At 44.0% G+C, this 23,923-nt stretch overlaps 1 protein-coding gene across 3 annotated transcripts in view; it reads left to right on the forward strand.

Annotated features, from left to right (window-relative positions):
• LOC115203666 (b(0,+)-type amino acid transporter 1) overlaps window positions 1-23,923 on the forward strand; it is a 127,367-nt gene that overhangs the window by 28,904 nt on the left and 74,540 nt on the right. For 2 of the 3 annotated variants that reach the window (XM_029768577.1, XM_029768578.1), the window contains exons 12-14: window positions 3,973-4,122; window positions 4,635-4,809; window positions 5,286-5,643. The exons of the other annotated variant lie outside the window; for it this stretch is intronic. In XM_029768577.1, coding sequence (XP_029624437.1) covers window positions 3,973-4,122; window positions 4,635-4,809; window positions 5,286-5,347 — 387 coding nt within the window. In that variant the 3' untranslated portion in view covers window positions 5,348-5,643. Of the gene's footprint in view, window positions 1-3,972; window positions 4,123-4,634; window positions 4,810-5,285; window positions 5,644-23,923 lie in introns of those variants that run through there. 3 annotated transcript variants of the gene reach the window in all.

Here is a 23,923-nt window from a genome sequence, read left to right on the forward strand (position 1 = left end):
CCCCCCCCACACGACACAGATGATTCAAATGATCAACGCTTGATGATTAGTACATTATTTGAATCAGCTGTGCACCAACACTTTACATGTTGCATTTATATTTTTGTTCAGTGTGTATAAGTATGTGGACACCCCTTCTATTAGTATAAGTGTATAAGTACATAAGTAAAATCGCCTGTCCTCGGTTGCAACACTCCACTACCGCGTTCCAAACTGCCTCTGGAAGCAACATCAGCACCATAAGTGTATTTCTGAAAGCTTAATGAAATGGGTTTCCATGGCCGAGCAGCTGCACACAAGCCTTAGATCACCATACGCAATGCCAAGCATCGGGTGGAGGGGTGTAAAGCTCACCGCCATTGGACTCTGGAGCAGTGGAAATGAGTTCTCTAGAGTGATGAATCACACATCACCATCTGGCAGCCAGACAGACGATACTGGTGACATATTAGTTTGTAGCTCACACGGTGCGGGTTCTACAGGCGATTTCATTACGATTTTGTTGTCCGGATCTTCTCGTGTAGAAAAAGGCTGCTTTTAGTTTCAGAGGAAGCTTGTAAGATATATATAATAGACGGAGGTTCTGAGGAAAGTCGTTTTTTACCAAACCCGCTTTGGTCCAGATGCGAGCGCAGTTTGGCGGGTCATGACTCGACCTTCGCCTCTCCCGAGCCCGTTGGGGAGTTGCAGCGATGAGACAAAATTGTAATATCACGAAATTGGGGGGAAAACAGTAGAAAATATAAACAAACTTGCAAAGAGGAGGACTATCCATACCAAACTTTAGACATTATTCTTCTGCCCCTGGCTGAGAATAGAGAGAAATATGGTCTCTCCTACTGTCCTGGAAGAGGTGGTCTCCACTGATAGACCATCTCTCAATCAATGTACACTACGCTTTGGTCCTATTATTCCTCAAACAATATCTATTTGGTGGAAAATGTAACTGGGAATCAAAATGGCATACCCATACTCCTATATTTCACAATAATGCTTTGCGATCTGGAGGGTGGCCTTTTGCATCCCCTCAATGGTCCAAATATGGAATCTGTACCCTTACAGATATCATGGACCGTAATGCTTTGAGAACATTCCAAGATCTGAAAGACACATACACATTACCAGGCAAATCCTTTTTCTATATTTACAACTTAGGTCAGATATGCTGGCGTATGCAGTCCCTTAGGAAATGCAACTACCGAACCATCCTATGATAGGATATATAAATACATTTCCTGGGCTACTGAAATGACTGATCTTTCTATATAAACAACTCTTGGAAAGCTCATATTCTGAGCATTAAAAAAGTATGGTCCACAGATCTACATGAATCTGAACAGCCTTTAAACTGGAACAGAATATGGAAAAATATGACCTTGACATCCTGTAATCAGAACTATCAATTTATACATTTGAACTTTGTTCCCAGACTATTTTTAACACCAAGGAAACGTTTTAAGATGAAATTGGCGCCAACTGTTCACTGAAACCTGTAGGTAACATACTGAAAGTCCCATAGAATAATGCTGTTTCTTAATGTTCTCTGAACTATTTGAGAACATTTCCAATGGCAAACCAGTTGGAGAACGTTCCTAGAACATTACCAAAATTGAAATGAAATGTAACTATGTTTTAACTTTTAGGAAACATTCTGTTGAAGTAATAAAAGTACCACTTTGTCAAGTTCCTTAAATGTGACCGACCACCTCGATTTGGTCAAATTTGAAATTGTGTTTTTTACTTTGGATAGAAGTAGAGAGCTACAACATTGTATATCATACACTGCAGTTGAGGAATAATGGGAAAGTAATTCTGCTTTGAAACTTGATTAATTAACCTCTTACATCTAGATGTTCCGCTAGTGGACCGTCTGCTCCAATATCCAATGATGGGCGTGGCGCGAAATACAAATTCCTCTAAAATCCGAAAACTTCCATTTTTCAAACATATGACTATTTTACAGCTATTTAAAGACAAGACTCTCGTTAATCTAACCACACTGTCAAAAAGGCTTTACAGCGAAAGCAAAACATTAGATTATGTCAGCAGAGTACCCAGACAGAAATAATCAGACACCTATTTTTCAAGCTAGCATATAATGTCACAAAAACCCAGAAGACAGCTAAATGCAGCACTAACCTTTGATGATCTTCATCAGATGACACACCTAGTACATTATGTTATACAATACATGCATGTCTGTTCAATCAAGTTCATATTTATATCAAAAACCAGCTTTTTACATTAGCATGTGACGTTCAGAACTAGCATACCCCCGCAAACTTCCGGGGAATTTACTAACAATTTACTAAATTACTCACGATAAACGTTCACAAAAAGCGTAACAATTATTTTAAGAATTATAGATACAGAACTCCTCTATGCACTCGATATGTCCGATTTTTAAATAGCTTTTCGGATGAAGCACATTTTGCAATATTCTAAGTACATAGCCCAGCCGTCACGGGCTAGCTATTTAGACACCCACCCAGTTTAGCCTTCACCAAAATCACATTTCCTATAAGAAAAATGGTCTTACCTTTCCTGTTCTTTGTCAGAATGCACTCCCAGGACTTCTACTTCAATAACAAATGTAGGTTTGGTCCCAAATAATCCATCGTTATGTTCCATCAGCGACGTTTTGTTCGTGAGTTCTAGACACTATCAGAATGGTAAATCACGGTTGTGCGCATGGTGCATAACGTGACAAAAAATTTCTAAATATTCCATTACCGTACTTCGAAGCATGTCAACCGCTGTTTAAAATCAATTTTTATGCAATTTATCTCGTAGAAAAGCGATAATATTCCGACCAGGAATCTGCGTGTCTGTAAACAGAGGGAAAAACAGAAAGGCGGGGGCGGGCAGTGCCCACGCCTAAGCCTTTTGTCTGCTGATAGACCACTTAGCAAAAGCGCTCGTGTGTTTCAGCCAGGGCTTTGAATTACGTCATTCAGGTTTTTCCCGGGCTCTGAGAGCCCATTGGAGACGTGGGAAGTGTCACGTAACAGCAGAGATCCCTTGTAATAGATAGAGAGAATCAACAAGGGGAAGAAATGATCAGACAGGGTACTTCATGAACAGAATCTTCTCATGTTTTGGCCTGCCAAATGAGTTCTGTTATACTCACAGACACCATTCAAACAGTTTTAGAAACTTTGGAGTGTTTTCTATCCAAAGCTAATAATTATATGCATATTCTAGTTTCTGGGCAGGACTAATAATGAGATTAAATCGGATACGTTTTTTATCCAGCCGTGAAAATACTGCCCCTAGCCATAAGAGGTTAACTTGTAACCTCACTTTTGAGAAAATGACCCTTGAATGTTTTAGCACACCTACTGCAGAGTTCCTCTTTGTCTACACCCATTCAGCATCGTTCACACCCACTCAAGTCATAGCCCTCACTCGTTAAAGAGTGAGTAAACAAGGAAACAGATCATACACGTAATGTTAGGTAGCGAGCCAGCAAACTAACGTTCGCTAGCTAACGGTACTCTTTAACTTACAATGAAAAAACGACTTTCTGACAGAATGTGAAACTTATAATATCTGAAAATGTAGCTACTCTTATACATGGCTGAACACTTCACGGCAGACTGGAACCCCTTTCAGCTCCGTTGTGTTTATACAGCTTGTTTGGCCCGCGCGTTGTCAAGTCACTCCAGCTCATACTGACCGTGTGCAGAAAGTAGTCCATCACAACTTTTCCCACTGATCTTTCTCAATAGTGCCTGCTAAATTCAGGGCAGCAATGTTTTTTGAGAGCAGTAGAAACACTTTGGCAAGTTGATCAACTTAATAAAAAGCAGAATTTCTTTCCCATTGTTTCCTCAAATGTAGTGTATGATCTACCATTTTGAAGCTCTGAGTCTCTACTTTTATTCATTGTAAAACAAATACCATTTCCCATTTTGCTACATAAGACCAAATCCAGGTGGTGAGTCACCTCTGTTGTTGTGGTGGTTGTAGGGTATTCTGGCCGTACTCTACATTATCCCAACAGACATCAGCACGCTGATCAACTACTTCAGTTTTGCCGTGTGGGCTTTCTACGGTCTCACAGCTCTCGCTCTCATCGTCATGCGCTTCACCAGGAAGGAACTCAAGAGGCCCGTCAAGGTAAGACTAGACTCACATTGTCATATATCCAAGTCCTGTATATTCATTTTTGTATTTAACCTTTATTTAACTGGGCAAGTCAGTTAAGAACAAATTATTATTTTCAATGACAGCCTAGGAACACTGCCTTGTTCAGGGGCAGAATGACAGATTTTTTTTACCTTGTCAGCTCGGGGATTCTATCTAGCAACCTTTCAGTTACTGGCCCAAAGCTCTAACCAGTAGGCTACCTGCAGCCCCTCATCTCTTGGCTATTGGAAGAACATAGTTGTAACTATCAGGTTGAACTCATGGATGGTCAGTCCTAACATCCATAGCTCTGTCTATACATTTTAGAGTGGTTACATTTCTCCAGCCACATCCCTCAGCTGGTTACCACAACAAATGGGGTGGTAACCGCTTTGATGTTTTTCTGAATCCTAGATTCCCTTAACCTGTTTTTAGAGCAATACTGTCCCAGATCTCCTCCTGTGACACTGACAGGTGGTTATGTCCTGGTTGTCCCCCAACAGTGTCCCATGCCCATAGCAGCGCTGGTGGTGATAGTGTCCTGCTACCTGGTCCTAGCACCTATCATAGACAAGCCAGAGCTGGAGTATCTGTACTGTACCATCTTCATCCTCAGCGGTCTGCTGCTCTACTTCCCCTTCGTACACCGCAAGTTCAGCTGGACGCGCAGGGTCATGAGTGAGTAACGACCCACTGCTCAGAGATGTTGACACTTGAGGGTTGGAGAGATCCTTTATCCCAAAATGGCCCCCTATTCCCTGTGTAGTGCACTAGAAGACAACACTGTATGTGTCCCAAATAGTCCCCTATTCCCTGTGTAGTGCACTACCCTATGGGCCCTGGTGAAAGATAGTGCACTATAATATAGGGGATAGGGTGCCATTTGGGAAGCAGACACTATTATCTTCTGCAACTTCAGTCTTTTTTAATGTATCAACATGTTTTATTCCTCAGTGAGGGTACTGGAGTTCTTCCCCTTTAGATAATTCCAGTCATTGTGGAGTTCCACTCAGAAGGTCCCAGAGCCTATAGATCATGCTGTGATTGGGCTGATGTCACCTTTATTAACCTTTTTTATTAAAGTTATTTATTATTAACCTTTTAATTAGCCTGATTGGTCCAATCTGACCTTTAACCTCTCACCTCCCCTGCAGGGCCAATCACCATGTACCTCCAGCTGCTGATGGAGGTCGTTCCTCCTGAGAAAAACGAATAGAGGAAGATAATAAACAGCCTAAACTGACTGATGTGGACAAATGTCTTTTAGTACTTCCCAAATGGTACCCTATTCCCTGTGGTGCACTACCCTATAGGCCCTAGTCAAAAGCAGTGCACTACATAGGGAATAGGGTGCCATTTCAGACGTAGGCTTAGAAAACATAGACTGTCACATAATGAAGTTACTGTCACATAATGTTCTGTACTGTCTCATAATGAAGGTACTGTCTCATAATGAAGGTACTGTCTCATAATGACGGTAATGTACTGTCTCATAATGAAGGTACTGTACTGTCTCATAATGAAGGTAATGTACTGTCTCATAATGAAGGTAATGTACTGTCTCATAATGAAGGTACTGTCTCATAATGAAGGTACTGTCTCATTATTTATTTTATTTTTTTACATTTTATTTCATCTTCATTTAACCAGGTTGGCAAGTTGAATAATAATAATAATAATAAGTTGAGAAAAAGTTCTCATTTACAACTGCTACCTAATAATAATAATAATAACAATAATAATAATAATAATAATAACGAAGGTAATGTCTCATAATGAAGGTAATGTACTGTCTCATAATGAAGGCAATGTACTGTCTCATAATGAAGGCAATGTACTGTCTCATAATGAAGGTAATGTACTGTCTCATAATGAAGGTAATGTACTGTCTCATAATGAAGGTACTGTCTCATAATGAAGGTACTGTCTCATAATGAAGGTACTGTCTCATAATGAAGGTACTGTCTCATAACGAAGGTAATGTACTGTCTCATAATGAAGGTAATGTACTGTCTCATAATGAAGGTACTGTCTCATAATGAAGGTACTGCCTCATAATGAAGGTAATGTACTGTCTCATAATGAAGGTACTGTCTCATAATGAAGGTAATGTACTGTCTCATAATGAAGGTACTGTCTCATAATGAAGGTACTGTACTGTCTCATAATGAAGGTACTGTCTCATAATGAAGGTTCTGTACTGTCTCACAATGAAGGTACTGTCTCATAATGAAGGTAATGTACTGTCTCATAATGAAGGAACTGTCTCATAATGAAGGTAATGTCTCATAAAGAAGGTACTGTACTGTCTCACAATGAAGGTACTGTCTCATAATGAAGGAACTGTCTCATAATGAAGGTAATGTCTCATAATGAAGGTACTGTACTGTCTCACAATGAAGGTACTGTCTCATAATGAAGGTTCTGTACTGTCTCATAATGAAGGTACTGTCTCATAATGAAGGTAACGTACTGTCTCATAATGAAGGTTCTGTACTGTCTCATAATGAAGGTACTGTCTAATAATGAAGGTACTGTCTCATAATGAAGGTACTGTACTGTCTCATAATGAAGGTACTGTCTCATAATGAAGGTACTGTCTCATTATTTTATTTTTTTTAAACATTTTATTTCATCTTCATTTAACCAGGTTGGCAAGTTGATGAGTAATAAAAATAATAATAAGTTGAGAAAAAGTTCTCATTTACAACTGCTACCCAATAACAATAATAATAATAATAATAATGAAGAAATGTCTCATAATGAAGGTAATGTACTGTCTAATAATGAAGGTTCTGTACTGTCTCATAATGAAGGGACTGTCTCATATTGAAGGTACTGTACTGTCTCATAATGAAGGTAATGTCTCATAATGAAGATAATGTCTCATAATGAAGGTACTGTACTGTCTCATAATGAAGGTACTGTACTGTCTCATAATGAAGGTTCTGTACTGTCTCTTAATGAAGGTACTGTCTCATAATGAAGGTACTGTACTGTCTCATAATGAAGGTAATGTACTGTCTCATAATGAAGGTAATGAACTGTCTCATAATGAAGGTAATGTCTCATAATGAAGGTACTGTCTCATAATGAAGGTACTGTACTGTCACATTATTAAGGTACTGTACTGTCTCATAATGAAGGTAATGTACTGTCTCATAATGAAGGTTCTGTACTGTCTCATAATGAAGGTACTGTCTCATAATGAAGGTATTGTACTGTCTCATAATGAAGGTTCTGTACTGTCTCATAATGAAGGTACTGTCTCATAATGAAGATACTGTACTGTCTCATAATGAAGGTACTGTCTCATAATGAAGGTACTGTCTCATAATGAAGGTACTGTACTGTCTCATAATGAAGGTACTGTCTCATAATGAAGGTACTGTACTGTCTCATAATGAAGGTACTGTCTCATAATGAAGGTACTGTCTCATAATGAAGGTACTGTACTGTCTCATAATGAAGGTACTGTACTGTCTCATAATGAAGGTAATGTACTGTCTCATAACGAAGGTAATGTAATGTCTCATAATGAAGGTAATGTACTGTCAAAAAATGAGGGTAATGTACTGTCTCATAATGAAGGTTCTGTACTGTCTCATAATGAAGGTACTGTCTCATAATGAAGGTACTGTACTGTCTCATAATGAAGGTACTGTCTCATAATGAGGGTAATGTACTGTCTCATAATGAAAATAATGTACTGTCTCATAATGAAGGTACTGTCCTGTCTCATAATGAAGGTAATGTCTCATAATGAAGGTTACTGCCTCATAATGAAGGTAATGTACTGTCTCATAATGAAGGTATTTTCTCATAATGAAGTTAATGTACTGTCTCATAATGAAGGTACTGTCTCATAATGAAGGTACTGTACTGTCTCATAATGAAGGTACTGTCTCATAATGAAGGTTCTGTACTGTCTCATAATGAAGGTACTGTCTCATAATGAAGGTAATGTACTGTCTCATAATGAAGGTAATGTACTGTCTAATAATGAGGGTAATGTACAGTCTCATAATGAAGGTACTGTCTCATAATGAAGGTACTGTACTGTCTCATAATGAAGGTTCTGTCTCATAATGAAGGTAATGCCTCATAATGACGGTACTGTCTCATAATGAAGGTAATGCCTCATAATGACGGTACTGTCTCATAATGAAGGTACTGTCTCATTATTTTTTATTTTTTTTTACATTTTATTTCATCTTCATTTAACCAGGTTGGCAAGTTGATGAATAATAATAATAATAATAAGTTGAGAAAAAGTTCTCATTTACAACTGCTACCCAATAACAATAATAATAATAATAATAATGAAGAAATGTCTCATAATGAAGGTAATGTACTGTCTCATAATGAAGGTAATGTACTGTCTAATAATGAAGGTTCTGTACTGTCTCATAATGAAGGTATTGTCTCATAATGAAGGTTCTGTCTCATAATGAAGGTTCTGTCTCATAATGAAGGTAATGTCTCATAATGAAGGTAATGTTATGTCTCATAATGAAGATAATGTACTGTCACATAATGAAGATACTGTCTCATAATGAAGGTAATGTACTGTCTCATAATGAAGGTCCTGTACTGTCTCATAATGAAGGTAATGTCTCATAATGAAGGTACTGTCTCATAATGAAGGTAATGTCTCATAATGAAGGTAATGCCTCATAATGAAGGTACTGTACTGTCTCATAATGAAGGTACTGTACTGTCTCATAATGAAGGTACTGTCTCATAATGAAGGTACTGTCTCATAATGAAGGTAATGTCTCATAATGAAGGTACTGTCTCAAAATGAAGGTACTGTCTCAAAATGAAGGTACTGTCTCATAATGAAGGTACTGTCTCAGGTACTGGAAATTGATCTTGTTTTCAAATACTTCTCAATGTATTATTTTTGTCCATAATGGTACAGATTTATTTCATCAGTGGGGTTTTGTATGAAACATTCTTTAGAACTATCACACCATTATACACTGAGTCTACAAAACATTAAGAACATCTGCTCTTTCCATGACAGACTGACCAGGTGTGTCCAGGTGAAAGCTATGATCCCTTATTGATGTCACCTGTTAAATCCACTTCAATCAGTGTAGATAAAGGGGAGGAGACGGGTTAAATAAGCATTTTTAAGCCTTGAGACAATTGAGACATGGATTGTGTATGTGTGCCATTCAGAGGGTGAATGAGCAAGACAAAATATTTAATGCCTTTGAACTGGGGTATGGTAGTAGGTACCAGGCGCACCGGTTTCAGTGTGTCAAGAACTGCAAAGCTGCTGTTTTTTTCACGCTCAACAGTTTCCTGTGTGTATCCAGAATTGCCCACCACCCAAAGGACATCCAGCCAACTTGACACAACTGTGGGAAGCATTGGAGATTACATGGCCCAGCATCCCTGTGGAACGCTTTAGACACAATGCCAGTTCCTGCCTGACATAGTGAGGCCCTTCCAGACGCGTCGAGGCCCTTCCCGAGGCCCTTCCAGACGCGTCGAGGCCCTTCCAGACGCGCCGAGGCCCTTCCAGACGCGTCGAGGCCCTTCCAGATGCGCCGAGGCCCTTCCAGACGCGCCGAGGCCCTTCCAGACGCGCCGAGGCCCTTCCCGACGCGCCGAGGCCCTTCCAGACGAGCCGAGGCCCTTCCCGACGCGCCGAGGCCCTTCCAGACGCGCCGAGGCCCTTCCCGATGCGCCGAGGCCCTTCCCGACGCGCCGAGGCCCTTCCAGACGCACCGAGGCCCTTCCCGAGGCCCTTCCAGACGCGCCGAGGCCCTTCCAGACGCGCCGAGGCCCTTCCAGACGCGTCGAGGCCCTTCCCGACGCGCCGAGGCCCTTCCAGATGCGTCGAGGCCCTTCACGACGCGCCGAGGCCCTTCCAGACGCGCCGAGGCCCTTCCCGACGCGCCGAGGCCCTTCCAGACGCGCCGAGGCCCTTCCCGACGCGCCGAGGCCCTTCCCGACGCGCCGAGGCCCTTCCAGACGCACCGAGGCCCTTCCCGAGGCGCCGAGGCCCTTCCAGACGCGCCGAGGCCCTTCCAGACGCGTCGAGGCCCTTCCCGACGCGCCGAGGCCCTTCCAGATGCGCCGAGGCCCTTCCAGACGCGCCGAGGCCCTTCCAGACGCGCCGAGGCCCTTCCCGACGCACCGAGGCCCTTCCAGACGCGCCGAGGCCCTTCCAGACGCGCCGAGGCCCTTCCAGACGCGCCGAGGCTGTTCTGAGGGCGAAAGGGGGGGGGGTGTAACTCTATATTAGGAAGGTGTTCTTAATGTTTTGTCACTCAGTATGTCTAGGTAAAAAAATGCAGTATTTGAGTTGTACAATTAAAATATATCAGCCAATTGATTCAGAAATACTGTGGATCATGGAGAAAGGAGACACAAGCTACACGACCACCAGGTAGTCATGACAACAAGAGACACATCTAAATAGGTGTTCCAGGTAGTCATGACAACAAGATACACATCTCACTAGGTGTTCCAGGGAGTCATGACAACAAGAGACACATCTCAATAGGTGGACAGTTGGCATGACAACAAGAGACACATCTCAATAGGCGGCCCAGGTAGTCATGACAACAAGAGACACATCTCATTAGGTGTTCCAGGTAATCATGACAACAAGAGACAAATCTCAATAGGTGGCCAGGTAGTCATGACAATGAAACACATCTCGATAGGTGTTCCAGGTAGTCATGACAACAAGAGACACATCTCAATAGGTGTTCCAGGTAGTCATGACAACAAGAGACACATCTCAATAGGTGTTCCAGGTTGTCATGACAACAAGAGACACATCTCACTAGGTGTTCCAGGTAGTCATGACAACAAGATACACATCTCACTAGGTGTTCCAGGTAGTCATGACAACAAGAGACACATCTCAATAGGTGGACAGTTGGCATGACAACAAGAGACACATCTCAATAGGTGGACAGGTAGTCATGACAACAAGAGACACATCTCAATAGGTGGACAGGCAGGGAGAGTTCACCCTCCACCTCTCACCTACTTAGTTTAGATTGTCATTTAAAGTAAATAGACCCCGTCAGTCAGTCAACAGACCCCTATCAGTCAACAGACCCCATCAGTCAACAGACCCTGTCAGTCAACAGACCCCTGTCAGTCACCAGACCCCTGTCAGTCAACAGACCCCTGTCAGTCAACAGACCCCTGTCAGTCAGTCACCAGACCCCTGTCAGTCACCAGACCCCTGTCAGTCAACAGACCCCTGTCAGTCAACAGACCCTGTCAGTCAACAGACCCCTGTCAGTCAACAGACCCTGTCAGTCAACAGACCCCTGTCAGTCAACAGACCCTGTCAGTCAACAGACCCCTGTCAGTCTATAGACCCCTGTCAGTCAGTCAACAGACCCATCGGTCAACAGACCCCTGTCAGTCAACAGACCCCTGTCAGTCAACAGACCCTGTCAGTCTATAGACCCCTGTCAGTCAACAGACCCCTGTGAGTCAGTCAACAGACCCCTGTCAGTCAACAGACCCCTGTCAGTCAGTCAACAGACCCCTGTCAGTCAGTCAACAGACCCCTGTCAGTCAACAGACCCCTGTCAGTCAACAGACCCCTGTCAGTCAACAGACACCTGTCAGTCAACAGACCCTGTCAGTCAACAGACCCCTGTCAGTCAACAGACCCCTGTCAGTCAACAGACCCTGTCAGTCAACAGACCCCTGTCAGTCAACAGACCCCTGTCAGTCAACAGACCCTGTCAGTCAACAGACCCCTGTCAGTCTATAGACCCCTGTCAGTCAGTCAACAGACCCCATCGGTCAACAGACCCCTGTCAGTCAACAGACCCTGTCAGTCTATAGACCCCTGTTTGAGTTTGAGTTTATTTTATTTTTACAGGGACAGTGCACATTAATCAACGTTTCAGTAAAAGTGCCGGTTTTAGCCAGCCGGCTAATTTTCAACCGCAGTCCCTGGGCAGGTTATTAAAAACAATTACAATATAGACAATCATAGAACAGTGAGCACACGCAGAGTAACATAGGACAAGCAAGACATAGCATACAGACAGAGAAACATAGAACAAAAAGCAACAAGACAAAATCCATAAAAACAACAAAGTGTTTCCCCACCTCACAAGCTACAGACAACAGACAACATGGAAAGCGGCAATACACAGCTAGGGATTATGTTCACAAATCTGATTGACCTTTAGCCATGTCTTCATGCATTTTGTGAAAGTGTGATATGTGGTGCAGTTATGTGTGTCTGATGGCAGTGTATTCCAGACATGGGACGCTCTCACAGAGAAAGCGGATTTACTAAAGGTGCTTTTCCTTAAGGGAACTATACAGTCACCTCTCATGGCATACCTTGTGGATCTGCTGCCATATGTTTGGGTTTTCTGTTTAACAAAAATACTGAGTGGAGGGGGAGCCAGGCCATTTAGGATCTTGAATACAAGACATGCGTCGGTGTATTGCACCAGATTTTCCCAACTCAGGAGCTCCTGCTTTCTGAGGATGTAACAGTGATGATGGCTATTGGGCTTCCTATCGAGCACTTTGAGAGCCTGTTTGTAGACAGACTGAATAGCTTTTAATGTTGTATAGCAAGCTTGGGTCCAACTAGTCAAGCAGTATGTTAAGTGGGGGAGTATCATCGATTTGAAGTACAGTCTTGCTACCTCTGTGGTCAAACAATTTCGTATAAATCGGAAATTAGCTAGGTTGAATTTGGTTATTTGCTTTTTAAAAGAGAGGTTGGAATCAAGTATGATTCCAAGGTACTTAAAATCAGATACCACCTGGAGCTTCTCCCCTGACACATAGACATCTGGCTCAGTAGCATCTGTTGGCCTCTTTGTGAAGAACATGCAAACAGTTTTTTTCACATTGAGATGCAAACACGAGTCACTGAGCCACTTTGTAACCTGGACCATTACAGTAGTGAGTTCTTGTGCAGCTTGTTGTTTGCTCTTTGCGTGCACATATATCACTGTATCATCTGCATACATTTGAACTTCAGACCCAGTGCAGACGGAAGGCAGATCATTAATGTACAGGCTGAACAAGAGGGGCCCCAGTATTGACCCTTGGGGCACGCCCAAATCATAGCTAAGAGTGGGCGACAGCTCATTGCTCACTCTGACACACAGAGTTCTGCCTTCAAGGTATGATTTCATCCATCTCAAGGCATCGGGGGAAAAGTTGAACTTGGACAATTTTGTGATTGGGGTCTGTTGACAATTTCAGTCAACAGACCCCTGTCAGTCACCAGACCCCTGTCAGTCAACAGACCCCTGTCAGTCAACAGACCCTACCCAGTATTGAAGGCATTGTGCTTGAAAATCTCCTAATGTCTTTAAACGTTTAGTCTCTCTCAAATTAATGAAAAGACCGCAGCACAGTTTGGATGCTGGAGATATATTCTGGACGAACGTGCGCAGCTAGCCTACAGGATCATTTAGAAGTAGCCTAATCAGATTTAAACATGACGACTGGTTGTGTTAATGCCACATATTAAAAGGTAATACATTTTCAAAGTTAAATGACAAATATTTAGGCTATATTGAAGCCTTAGGTGCGCGAGGAATAGCCGTTCGGATCAGAGAGGAGGCAGAGTATGCATTAAGCTTTCCTGAATAACTGAGCCTGATAGGAGCATATGTAGCCAGATCGTTACAGGACGACTTTGGAGAATGACGATCCGTAACACACAGGACATCTCAGTATCACAAGTAAAAAAATAAAGCCAGACTGGACTGTTACTGTGCCTTTCTAGACCTCAAACTGTGGAGAGTAGACCCACTACTGATCCTTATCAACTGTCCAGAGTAGACCCACTACTGATCCTTATCAACTGTCCAGACTAGACCCACTACTGATCCTTATCAACTGTCCAGAGTAGACCCACTACTGATCCTTATCAACTGTAGAGAGTAGACCCACTACTGATCCTTATCAACTGTCCAGAGTAGACCCACAACTGATCCTTATCAACTGTAGAGAGTAGACCCACTACTGATCCTTATCAACTGTCCAGAGTAGACCCAATACTGATCCTTATAAACTGTCCAGAGTAGACCGACTACTGATCCTTATAAACTGAAGAGAGTAGACCCACTACTGATCCTTATCAACTGTAGAGAGTAGACCCACTACTGATCCTTATCAACTGTCCAGAGTAGACCCACTACTGATCCTTTTCACCTGTCCAGAGTAGACCCACTACTGATCCTTATCAACTGTAGAGAGTAGACCCACTACTGATCCTTATAAACTGTCCAGAGTAGACCCACAACTGATCCTTATCAACTGTCCAGAGTAGACCCACAACTGATCCTTATCAACTGTCCAGAGTAGACCCACTACTGATCCTTATAAACTGTCCAGAGTAGACCCACTACTGATCCTTATCAACTGTCCAGACTAGACCCACTACTGATCCTTATCAACTGTCCAGAGTAGACCCACAACTGATCCTCATCAACTGTCCAGAGTAGACCCACTACTGATCCTTATAAACTAGAGAGTAGACCCACTACTGATCCTTATCAACTGTCCAGAGTAGACCCACATTACTGATCCTTATCAACTGTCCAGACTAGAGCCACTACTGATCCTTATCAACTGTCCAGAGTAGACCCACAACTGAGGATCATTGTGTTGTTGTAGACTAGTCTAGGGAGGATCATTGTATTGTGTTGTTGTAGACTAGTCTAGGGAGGATCATTGTATTGTATTGTTGTAGACTAGTCTAGGGAGGATCATTGTATTGTATTGTTGTAGACTAGTCTAGGGAGGATCATTGTATTGTAGACTAGTCTAGGGAGGATCATTGTATTGTAGACTAGTCTAGGGAGGATCATTGTATTGTATTGTTGTAGACTAGTCTAGGGAGGATCATTGTATTGTATTGTTGTAGACTAGTCTAGGGAGGATCATTGTATTGTTGTAGACTAGTCTAGGGAGGATCATTGTATTGTTATAGTCTAGTCTAGGGAGGATCATTGTATTGTATTGTTGTAGACTAGTCTAGAGAGGATCATTGTATTGTTGTAGACTAGTCTAGGGAGGATCATTGTATTGTTGTAGACTAGTCTAGGGAGGATCATTGTATTGTTGTAGACTAGTCTAGGGAGGATCATTGTATTGTTGTAGACTAGTCTAGGGAGGATCATTGTATTGTAGACTAGTCTAGGGAGGATCATTGTATTGTTGTAGACTAGTCTAGGGAGGATCATTGTATTGTTGTAGACTAGTCTAGAGAGGATCATTGTATTGTGTCTCTGCTTCCTATCAGCTATTCCTCTATGTTATGGGGCTTCATACTGATGTCATGACGTTGGCCTGTGGGTAAGGTTTATGACCCCCCCCATAAATACCTTTCTCCCTTACCCTCTCTCTCTGACCCTACTGAAGGACTTTTGAATAGCCTGTGTTAAATATAGAGAGTCTGGGAACATCAAACAAGTGGGGGGAAAGGAACCATATTTCGGTAATAGAACCAGTTGGAAATATACCAGGTACTTAATGAGTATGGATGTCAGTTCGGTTGTCATCTGAGACATTATGACTGATGACAGGACAACATAAACTCTACCTAGGAAAGTGTACACATTCTAGTTATCAGATTAACATGGAATTGTTGTTCAATTTAAATGTTTGATATTGAAACTGTTTGTTAGGAGATTAAATGTAATTTTAGCTTCCAAATGAGAGAATTGGGTTTTCATAAGGAAAGAGCCCTGACCAATCAGTGGCCCGCCCATGTGAAGAGACAGGGGTTATAAACTATGAAACACACCCTTCTCCCCTCGCCACTACCTTTTAACGCAGAGGTCTGCAGCCTCTGCGTTAAAAGGACTCTCATGTCAAGTACAGAACTAAGCCAACCTGAGCGTGAGCTTTGGTTGTGAATGGTATGAACTTTGAACTCTTATTCACTACAGAAGTGATACCTCCTAGCCTTTGAGTTAGCAGCGGCCGCTGTAGACGTGGGCTAGGAAAGGACGGACGATGTATCCAGTCTAACACACAATGAAGATACTACAACGTATCCATTTTACCACCAGTGACATTCTTCTGAGGACAGGAAGATCTCTGTTGAACAACACGGCCAGCATCTACAACCAACCTACCGAAGCGCAGCTCAGACTAAATATTTATTGCATTTTCCTTTTCCAAATGGGCGGTAATTTAGAATGCATACGATAATGTATTTACGATGGCATAGCTGCAGTCTTTGTTCCTCAGTCTTCCTGCTCTTTCATTCAAGCCCAACCCTCTTTCTTTGTGTAACAAGCCGCCATGACGGTTTAGCCCACTAGGGCACATTCTCCTATCATTTCCTTGTAACCATATCTGTTTGTTATGCATTTCTGTGAATTATTTAGTTAGCAAATAAATGATTTTAAGACAATTGATTTATGGATGACTCATAGTGAAGACTGGGTTCGTGCAGATAACTAACAATTTACGATGTTTGGAATGAGACTGACGAGGTAAAGAACACATCATTAAAGGAGACTAATCGATCAGATATTATAATATCTGAAAGCTATATTAGGAAAAGTATAACTTTGTGTCACGTCCTGACCAGTATAGGGGTTATTTGTTATTGTAGTTTGGTCAGGACGTGGCAGGGGGTGTTTGTTTTATGTGGTTCAGGGTGTGTTTTGTGTATGTATTTAGGTAGAGGGGTATTTGATTTATTAGTCTGGGGTTTGTTAGAAAATATACTAACATAGAACAATGACTATGTTCATTCTAGTCTTTTGTAGTTCTATTTTTAGTTAATTGGGGTTGGACCTTCAATTGGAGGCAGCTGGTTATTGTTGCCTCTGATTGAGGGTCCTATAATTAGGAGTTTGTTTTTCATGGGATTTTGTGGGAGATTGTTCTTGTTTAGCTGTTTGCCTGACGAGACTGTCAAGTTCGTTTGTTTTGTATACGTTGTTTGTGTTTTTCCTTCTTCACTCAATAAAATGAAGATGAGTATACATTTTCCCGCTGCGTTTTGGTCTAAACCCTACGACACCCGTGACAGAATCTCCCACCAACCACGGACCAAGCAGCGGAGGAAGCAGCAACACAAGGACTGTCGGGAATCATGGACATGGGAGGAAATTCTGGACGGGGCTGGACCATGGCACCAGGCTGGGGAATATCGTCGCCCACCAGAGGAGATAGAGGCAGCCAAGGCGGAGCGGCGCTGGTATGAGGCTTTATACGCGCCGATGGGGAAGCACGAGAGGCACCCCCAATAATTTTTTTGGGGGGGGCACACGGGTAGTTTGGCGGAGCCAGGATTGAGCCGCAAGCCAACTCCCCGTGCTTATTATGGGAAGCAACTGGAGGGGAGAGCGCCGGAGTATGCGGAAGTGCGCACGATCTCGCCCATGCGCACGCACAGTCCGGTGCGAGCGATCCCAGCCCCTCGCAAGTTCCATGCTAGAGTAGGCATCCAGCCTGGAAGGAGTATGCCTGCGCAGTGCATCTGGCCACCAGTGCGCCTCCTAGGCCCATGCCACCCTACGCCTGCTCTACGCACGGCAACCATCAGGCCTCTGCACAGCCCATTTCGCCCTGTACCAGCAGTCCGCTTGTTCCAGCAGTCCGGCTGCTATTTCTATCCAGCCAGGACGGGTTGTGCAAGAGGTGCACTCCAGAACTCCAGTACTTACCCATGGCGCGGTATATCCAGTTCCTGCTTCTCGTGCTGACCCTGAGGTGCATAGTCTGGCGTCTCCTAAACCAGCACCAGGCACCAGGCTTCCAGTGGTTCAGCCCAGTCCAACTCATCCTGTTCCTGCTCCTCGCACTAGCCCTGAGGTGCGTGTCTTCAGTCTGGCACATCTGGTACCAGCACCACACACCAGGCTTCCAGTGGTTCAGCCCAGTCCAACTCGGCCTGTTCCTGCTCCTCGCACTAGCCTTGAGGTGCGTGTCCCCAGTCTGGTACCTCCACTACCAGCCCCACGCATTAGGCTTCCACTGTGTCAGCCCAGTCCCAGTCCAGAGTGTCCGGCAACAGTACCTCGTCCAGAGTGTCCGGCAACAGTACCTCGTCCAGAGTGTCCGGCAACAGTACCTCGTCCAGAGTGTCCGGCAACAGTACCTCGTCCAGAGTGTCCGGCAAGAGTACCTCGTCCAGAGTGTCTGGCAACAGTGTCTAGTCCGGAACCGAGTGAGACGGCCTACTGTCCAGAACCAAGTGAGACGGCCTACAGTCCGGAACCGAGTGAGATGGCCTACAGTCCGGAACCGAGTGAGACGGCCTACAGTCCGGAACCGAGTGAGACGGCCTACTGTCCAGAACCGAGTGAGACGGCCTACAGTCCGGAACCGAGTGAGACGGCCTACAGTCCGGAACCGAGTGAGATGGCCTACAGTCCGGAACCGAGTGAGACGGCCTACAGTCCGGAACCGAGTGAGACGGCCTACTGTCCAGAACCGAGTGAGACGGCCTACAGTCCGGAACCGAGTGAGACGGCCTACAGTCCGGAACCGAGTGAGGCGGCCTACAGTCCAGAACCGAGTGAGACGGCCTACAGTCCGGCACCGAGTGAGTCTGCCTACAGTCCAGAGCTCCTAGAGTTGCCCTACAGTCCATAGCTCCCAGAGCACAGTCCAGGGTCTTCAGTGACTGGCCTCAGGCAGAGGTATGCAGTGGGGGTGGTTTGGTCCGGTAGGGGATTAAGGCCTGAGCCTAAGCCACCTCCACTGTAGGAGGTTTGGGGAGGGGAGGGGGGGGGTGTAGCACAGGAGCCATCGGTGACGGCTGCCACCCTCCCTTCCCTCCCTTTAGTTTTGGGATTTATTTTTGTTTTGGGGGTTATTTTTGTTTTTTTGTTTGAGGTGCATCCGGGGTATGCACCTTTGGGGGGGGGGGGGTACTGTCACGTCCTGACCAGTATAAGGGGTTATTTGTTATTATAGTTTGGTCAGGACGTGGCAGGGGGTGTTTGTTTTATGTGGTTCAGTGTGTGTTTTGTGTATGTGTTTAGGTAGAGGGGTATTTGATTTATTAGTCCGGGGTTTGTTAGTCATTGTTCTATGTTAGTATATTTTCTATGTTCATTCTAGTCTTTTGTAGTTCTGTTTAGTTTATTGGGGTTGGACCTTCAATTGGAGGCAGCTGGTTATTGTTGCCTCTGATTGAGGGTCCTATAATTAGGAGTTTGTTTTTCATGGGATTTTGTGGGAGATTCTTGTTTAGCTGTTTGCCTGACGAGACTGTCAAGTTCGTTTTGTTTTGTATACGTTTGTGTTTTCCTTCTTCACCAATAAAAGAAGATGAGAATACATTTTCCGGCTGCGTCTTGGTCTCTACCCTACGACACCCGTGATGCTTTGTAATCTGAATATTGTCCTTGGTGCCCCGAACTTCTAGTTGATTAATCAGTTTATTCGCGTAATAATAGAGAGTTATTTGATAAACATGTCTTCCGTTTTAATGATGCCAAAGACACGACACATGTTTGGTTTCAATTGTTTGGCCCCATGTTTGGTTTGAATGGTCTGTAACATGTTTGGTTTGAATGGTCTGGTCCCATGTTTGGTTTGAATGGTCTGGTCTGATGTTTGGTTTGAATGGTCTTTAACATGTTTGGTTTGAATGGTCTGGTCCCATGTTTGGTTTGAATGGTCTGGCCCCATGTTTGGTTTGAATGGTCTGGTCCCATGTTTGGTTTGAATTGTCTGGTCCCATGTTTGGTTTGAATGGTCTGGTCCCATGTTTGGTTTGAATGGTCTGATCCCATGTTTGGTTTGAATGGTCTGGCCCCATGTTTGGTTTGAATGGTCTAGTCACATGTTTGGTTTGAATGGTTTGGCCCCATGTTTGGTTTGAATGGTCTGGCCCCATGTTTGGTTTGAATGGTCTAGTCACATGTTTGGTTTGAATGGTTTGGCCCCATGTTTGGTTTGAATGGTCTGGTCCCATGTTTGGTTTGAATGGTCTAGTCACATGTTTGGTTTGAATGGTCTGGCCCCATGTTTGGTTTGAATGGTCTAGTCACATGTTTGGTTTGAATGGTTTGGTCCCATGTTTGGTTTGAATGGTCTGGCCCCATGTTTGGTTTGAATGGTTTGGCCCCATGTTTGGTTTGAATGGTCTGGCCCCATGTTGGGTTTGAATGGTCTGGCCCCATGTTGGGTTTGAATGGTCTGGCCCCATGTTTGGTTTGAATGGTCTGGCCCCATGTTTGGTTTGAATGGTCTGGCCCCATGTTGGGTTTGAATGGTCTGGTCCCATGTTGGGTTTGAATGGTCTGGTCCCATGTTTGGTTTGAATGGTCTGGTCCCATGTTGGGTTTGAATGGTCTGGCCCCATGTTGGGTTTGAATGGTCTGGTCCCATGTTGGGTTTGAATGGTCTGGTCCCATGTTGGGTTTGAATGGTCTGGCCCCATGTTGGGTTTGAATGGTCTGGCCCCATGTTGGGTTTGAATGGTCTGGTCCCATGTTGGGTTTGAATGGTCTGGCCCCATGTTGGGTTTGAATGGTCTGGTCCCATGTTGGGTTTGAATGGTCTGGTCCCATGTTGGGTTTGAATGGTCTGGTCCCATGTTGGGTTTGAATGGTCTGGCCCCATGTTGGGTTTGAATGGTCTGGCCCCATGTTGGGTTTGAATGGTCTGGTCCCATGTTGGGTTTGAATGGTCTGGCCCCATGTTGGGTTTGAATGGTCTGGTCCCATGTTGGGTTTGAATGGTCTGGTCCCATGTTGGGTTTGAATGGTCTGGCCCCATGTTGGGTTTGAATGGTCTGGTCCCATGTTGGGTTTGAATGGTCTGGCCCCATGTTGGGTTTGAATGGTCTGGCCCCATGTTGTGTTTGAATGGTCTGGCCCCATGTTGGGTTTGAATGGTCTGGCCCCATGTTGGGTTTGAATGGTCTGGCCCCATGTTGGGTTTGAATGGTCTGGCCCCATGTTGTGTTTGAATGGTCTGGTCCCATGTTGGGTTTGAATGGTCTTGCCCCATGTTGTGTTTGAATGGTCTGGTCCCATGTTGGGTTTGAATGGTCTGGCCCCATGTTGGGTTTGAATGGTCTGGTCCCATGTTGGGTTTGAATGGTCTGGCCCCATGTTGGGTTTGAAAGTGAACATATTTCCCTATTTGTGTCGTCAAGGAGAAAGGGGATTTTATTTTTTTTACCCAAGCATTTAAAAAAAAAAAAATACATTTTGTTTTTCATTCTGATTTTTCTTCCCTCGGCAATGCACACTCCCTCACTCTCCTGATCTGAGAGGGGAAGAGATGACACGAGCAACACAGCCAGTCACTGTCATGTGAAGCGCAGCACTGACACCTGCTGGTGAATCTGTATAACAGACCGATGGGGGAGGACACTCATCCCAAATGACATCCTAATCTGTATAACAGACCGATGGGGGAGGACACATCCCAAATGACATTCTAAGTGTCTGGGAAAAGGACCATACTGTAGAGCTGTGGATGGGAGAGAGAGAGAGGGGCTGTGTCTGGGGAAAGGGCCATACTGTAGAGGTGTGGACGAGAGAGAGAGAGGGGGGCTGTGTCTGGGAAAAGGGCCATACTGGATGAGAGAGAGCGAGAGGGGCTGTGTCTGGGGAAAGGGCCATACTGTAGAGGTATGGATGAGAGAGAGAGAGAGGGGCTGTGTCTGGGGAAAGGGCCATACTGTAGAGGTGTGGATGAGAGAGAGAGAGAGGGGTTGTGTCTGGGAAAAGGGCCATACTGTAGAGCTGTGGATGGGAGAGAGAGAGAGGGGCTGTGTCTGGGGAAAGGGCCATACTGTAGAGGTGTGGATGCTCGATTCACTTTAAGGCAGCTGCAAACACCAGGAGGGTGAGGCGGCACCAGGAGGGTGAGACGGCACCAGGAGGGTGAGACAGCACCAGGAGGGTGAGACAGCACCAGGAGGGTGAGACAGCACCAGGAGGGTGAGACAGCCATATCACCTTTGAGAAAATATTCCTGGTTTAGTTAGTTTCTACATTTCCAGCTTCACATTATCTTCTAGTTGTATATATTGTATGACATCCCGTGTATGTATGTGGCTGTACCACACGACCGAGATGTTGAAATTAAGCTAAACCTACGATTAACTTAAAGGGGCAGTCTGCAGTTTCTACATCCATTTATGATATAAACCCATTGATTCAAATCAAATCAAAGTTTATTTGTCACGTGAGCTGAATACAACAGGTGTAGACCGTACAGTGAAATGCCGAATACAACAGGCTCTAACCAATAGTGCGAGAAAAAGGTGTGTGTGTGTGTGTGTGTGTGTGTGTGTGTGTGTGTGTGTGTGTGTGTGTGTGTGTGTGTGTGTGTGTGTGTGTGTGTGTGTGTGGTGTGTGTGTGTGTGTGTGTGTGTGTAGCAGGGGGGGGGGGGGCGGCACAATGCAAATAGTCCAGGTAACCATTTGGTTACCTGTTCAGGAGTCTTTTGGCTTGGGGGAAAAAACTGATTCTTGAAGAATATAACTTATATAAATGACTTGTGATCATAATTCCACTGCCACACCACATCAGAACAGCTTGTTTTACTCCAATGGTTGTAAAGCTTAGAGAGAGAGAGAGAGAGAGAGAACAACTGACTGGGTTTTTAAACAAAGGGAAAGGGGAATGTGATTGGTTGAGGAAAAAGGAGCAGGTGTCTTCTGATTGGTGACTGATTGGGGAATGATGATTGTCACATGTGAGGAGGAGAAGGAGAGAAAATAAATACACACACAGGATACCTGTAACAGTTGTAAACATTGTAAATGTAAAATAAAGCACTATTTAGCCTCCGAGCAGAATTAATAAGATAGTGGTGATATCCAGGATTGTCCGTCGATGCATCCATAGCTCTGACAATAATTATATCAAAGATATGAGATTCGTCAGCGGGGTGATTCGTCAGCGGGGGGATTCGTCAGCGGGGGGATTCGTCAGCGCGGGGATTCGTCAGCGGGGGGATTCGTCAGCGGGGGGATTCGTCAGCGGGGGGATTCGTCAGCGGGGTGATTCGTCAGCGGGGTGATTCGTCAGCGGGGTGATACGTCAGCAGGGTGATTCGTCAGCAGGGTGATTCGTCATCAGGGTTATTTTCTAAATGTAATCCATTACAGTTACTAGTTACCTGTCCAAAATTGTAATCAGTAACGTAACTTCTGGATTACCCCTAAACTCAGTGACGTAATCTGATTTACATTCAGTTACTTTTAGATGACTTTCCCCTTACGAGGTGTTAGAAGAAGACAGAAATGTATGTTACCAATTGAACAACATCTATTGCAGGATAAATCAATGTTAAAGTTTACTTAGCTGGTCATATATATGGATGTTACATGTTACTTTATGGGTTGGTTATGTAGGCTTCTACTAACCCATCGCTTTCTACTACATATAATAATAATAATACGATTAAATTATATCTTTACATTAATATATATCATTTATAAATCTAAAAATGGATGTATCGACTACAGATAGACTTAAAAGGGCAATCAGAATTGTTTCCGGTTTGATCATGTGTCCATTATTGCATTTTTTTTACATTTACATTTTTAGTCATTTATCGCTCTTATCCAGAGCGAGTTACAGTAGTGAATACATACATTTCATTTCATGCATTTTTTTCGTACTGGCCCCCCGTGGGAATCTGTCACGTCCTGACCAGCAGATGGAGCTATTGTATTAGTTTTGGGGTCAGGACGTGGCAGTTTTGTGTGTGTGAATGTTTGTGTTGGTCATTGGGACTTCCAATTGAAGGCAGGTGTGTTGAGTTGCCTTTGATTGGAAGTCCTATATAGGTGTGTGTGTTTTTCTTTGGGGTTGTGGG

Source organism: Salmo trutta, chromosome 12, assembly GCF_901001165.1.
Source record: "Salmo trutta chromosome 12, fSalTru1.1, whole genome shotgun sequence".
Classification (NCBI taxonomy): domain Eukaryota; kingdom Metazoa; phylum Chordata; class Actinopteri; order Salmoniformes; family Salmonidae; genus Salmo; species Salmo trutta.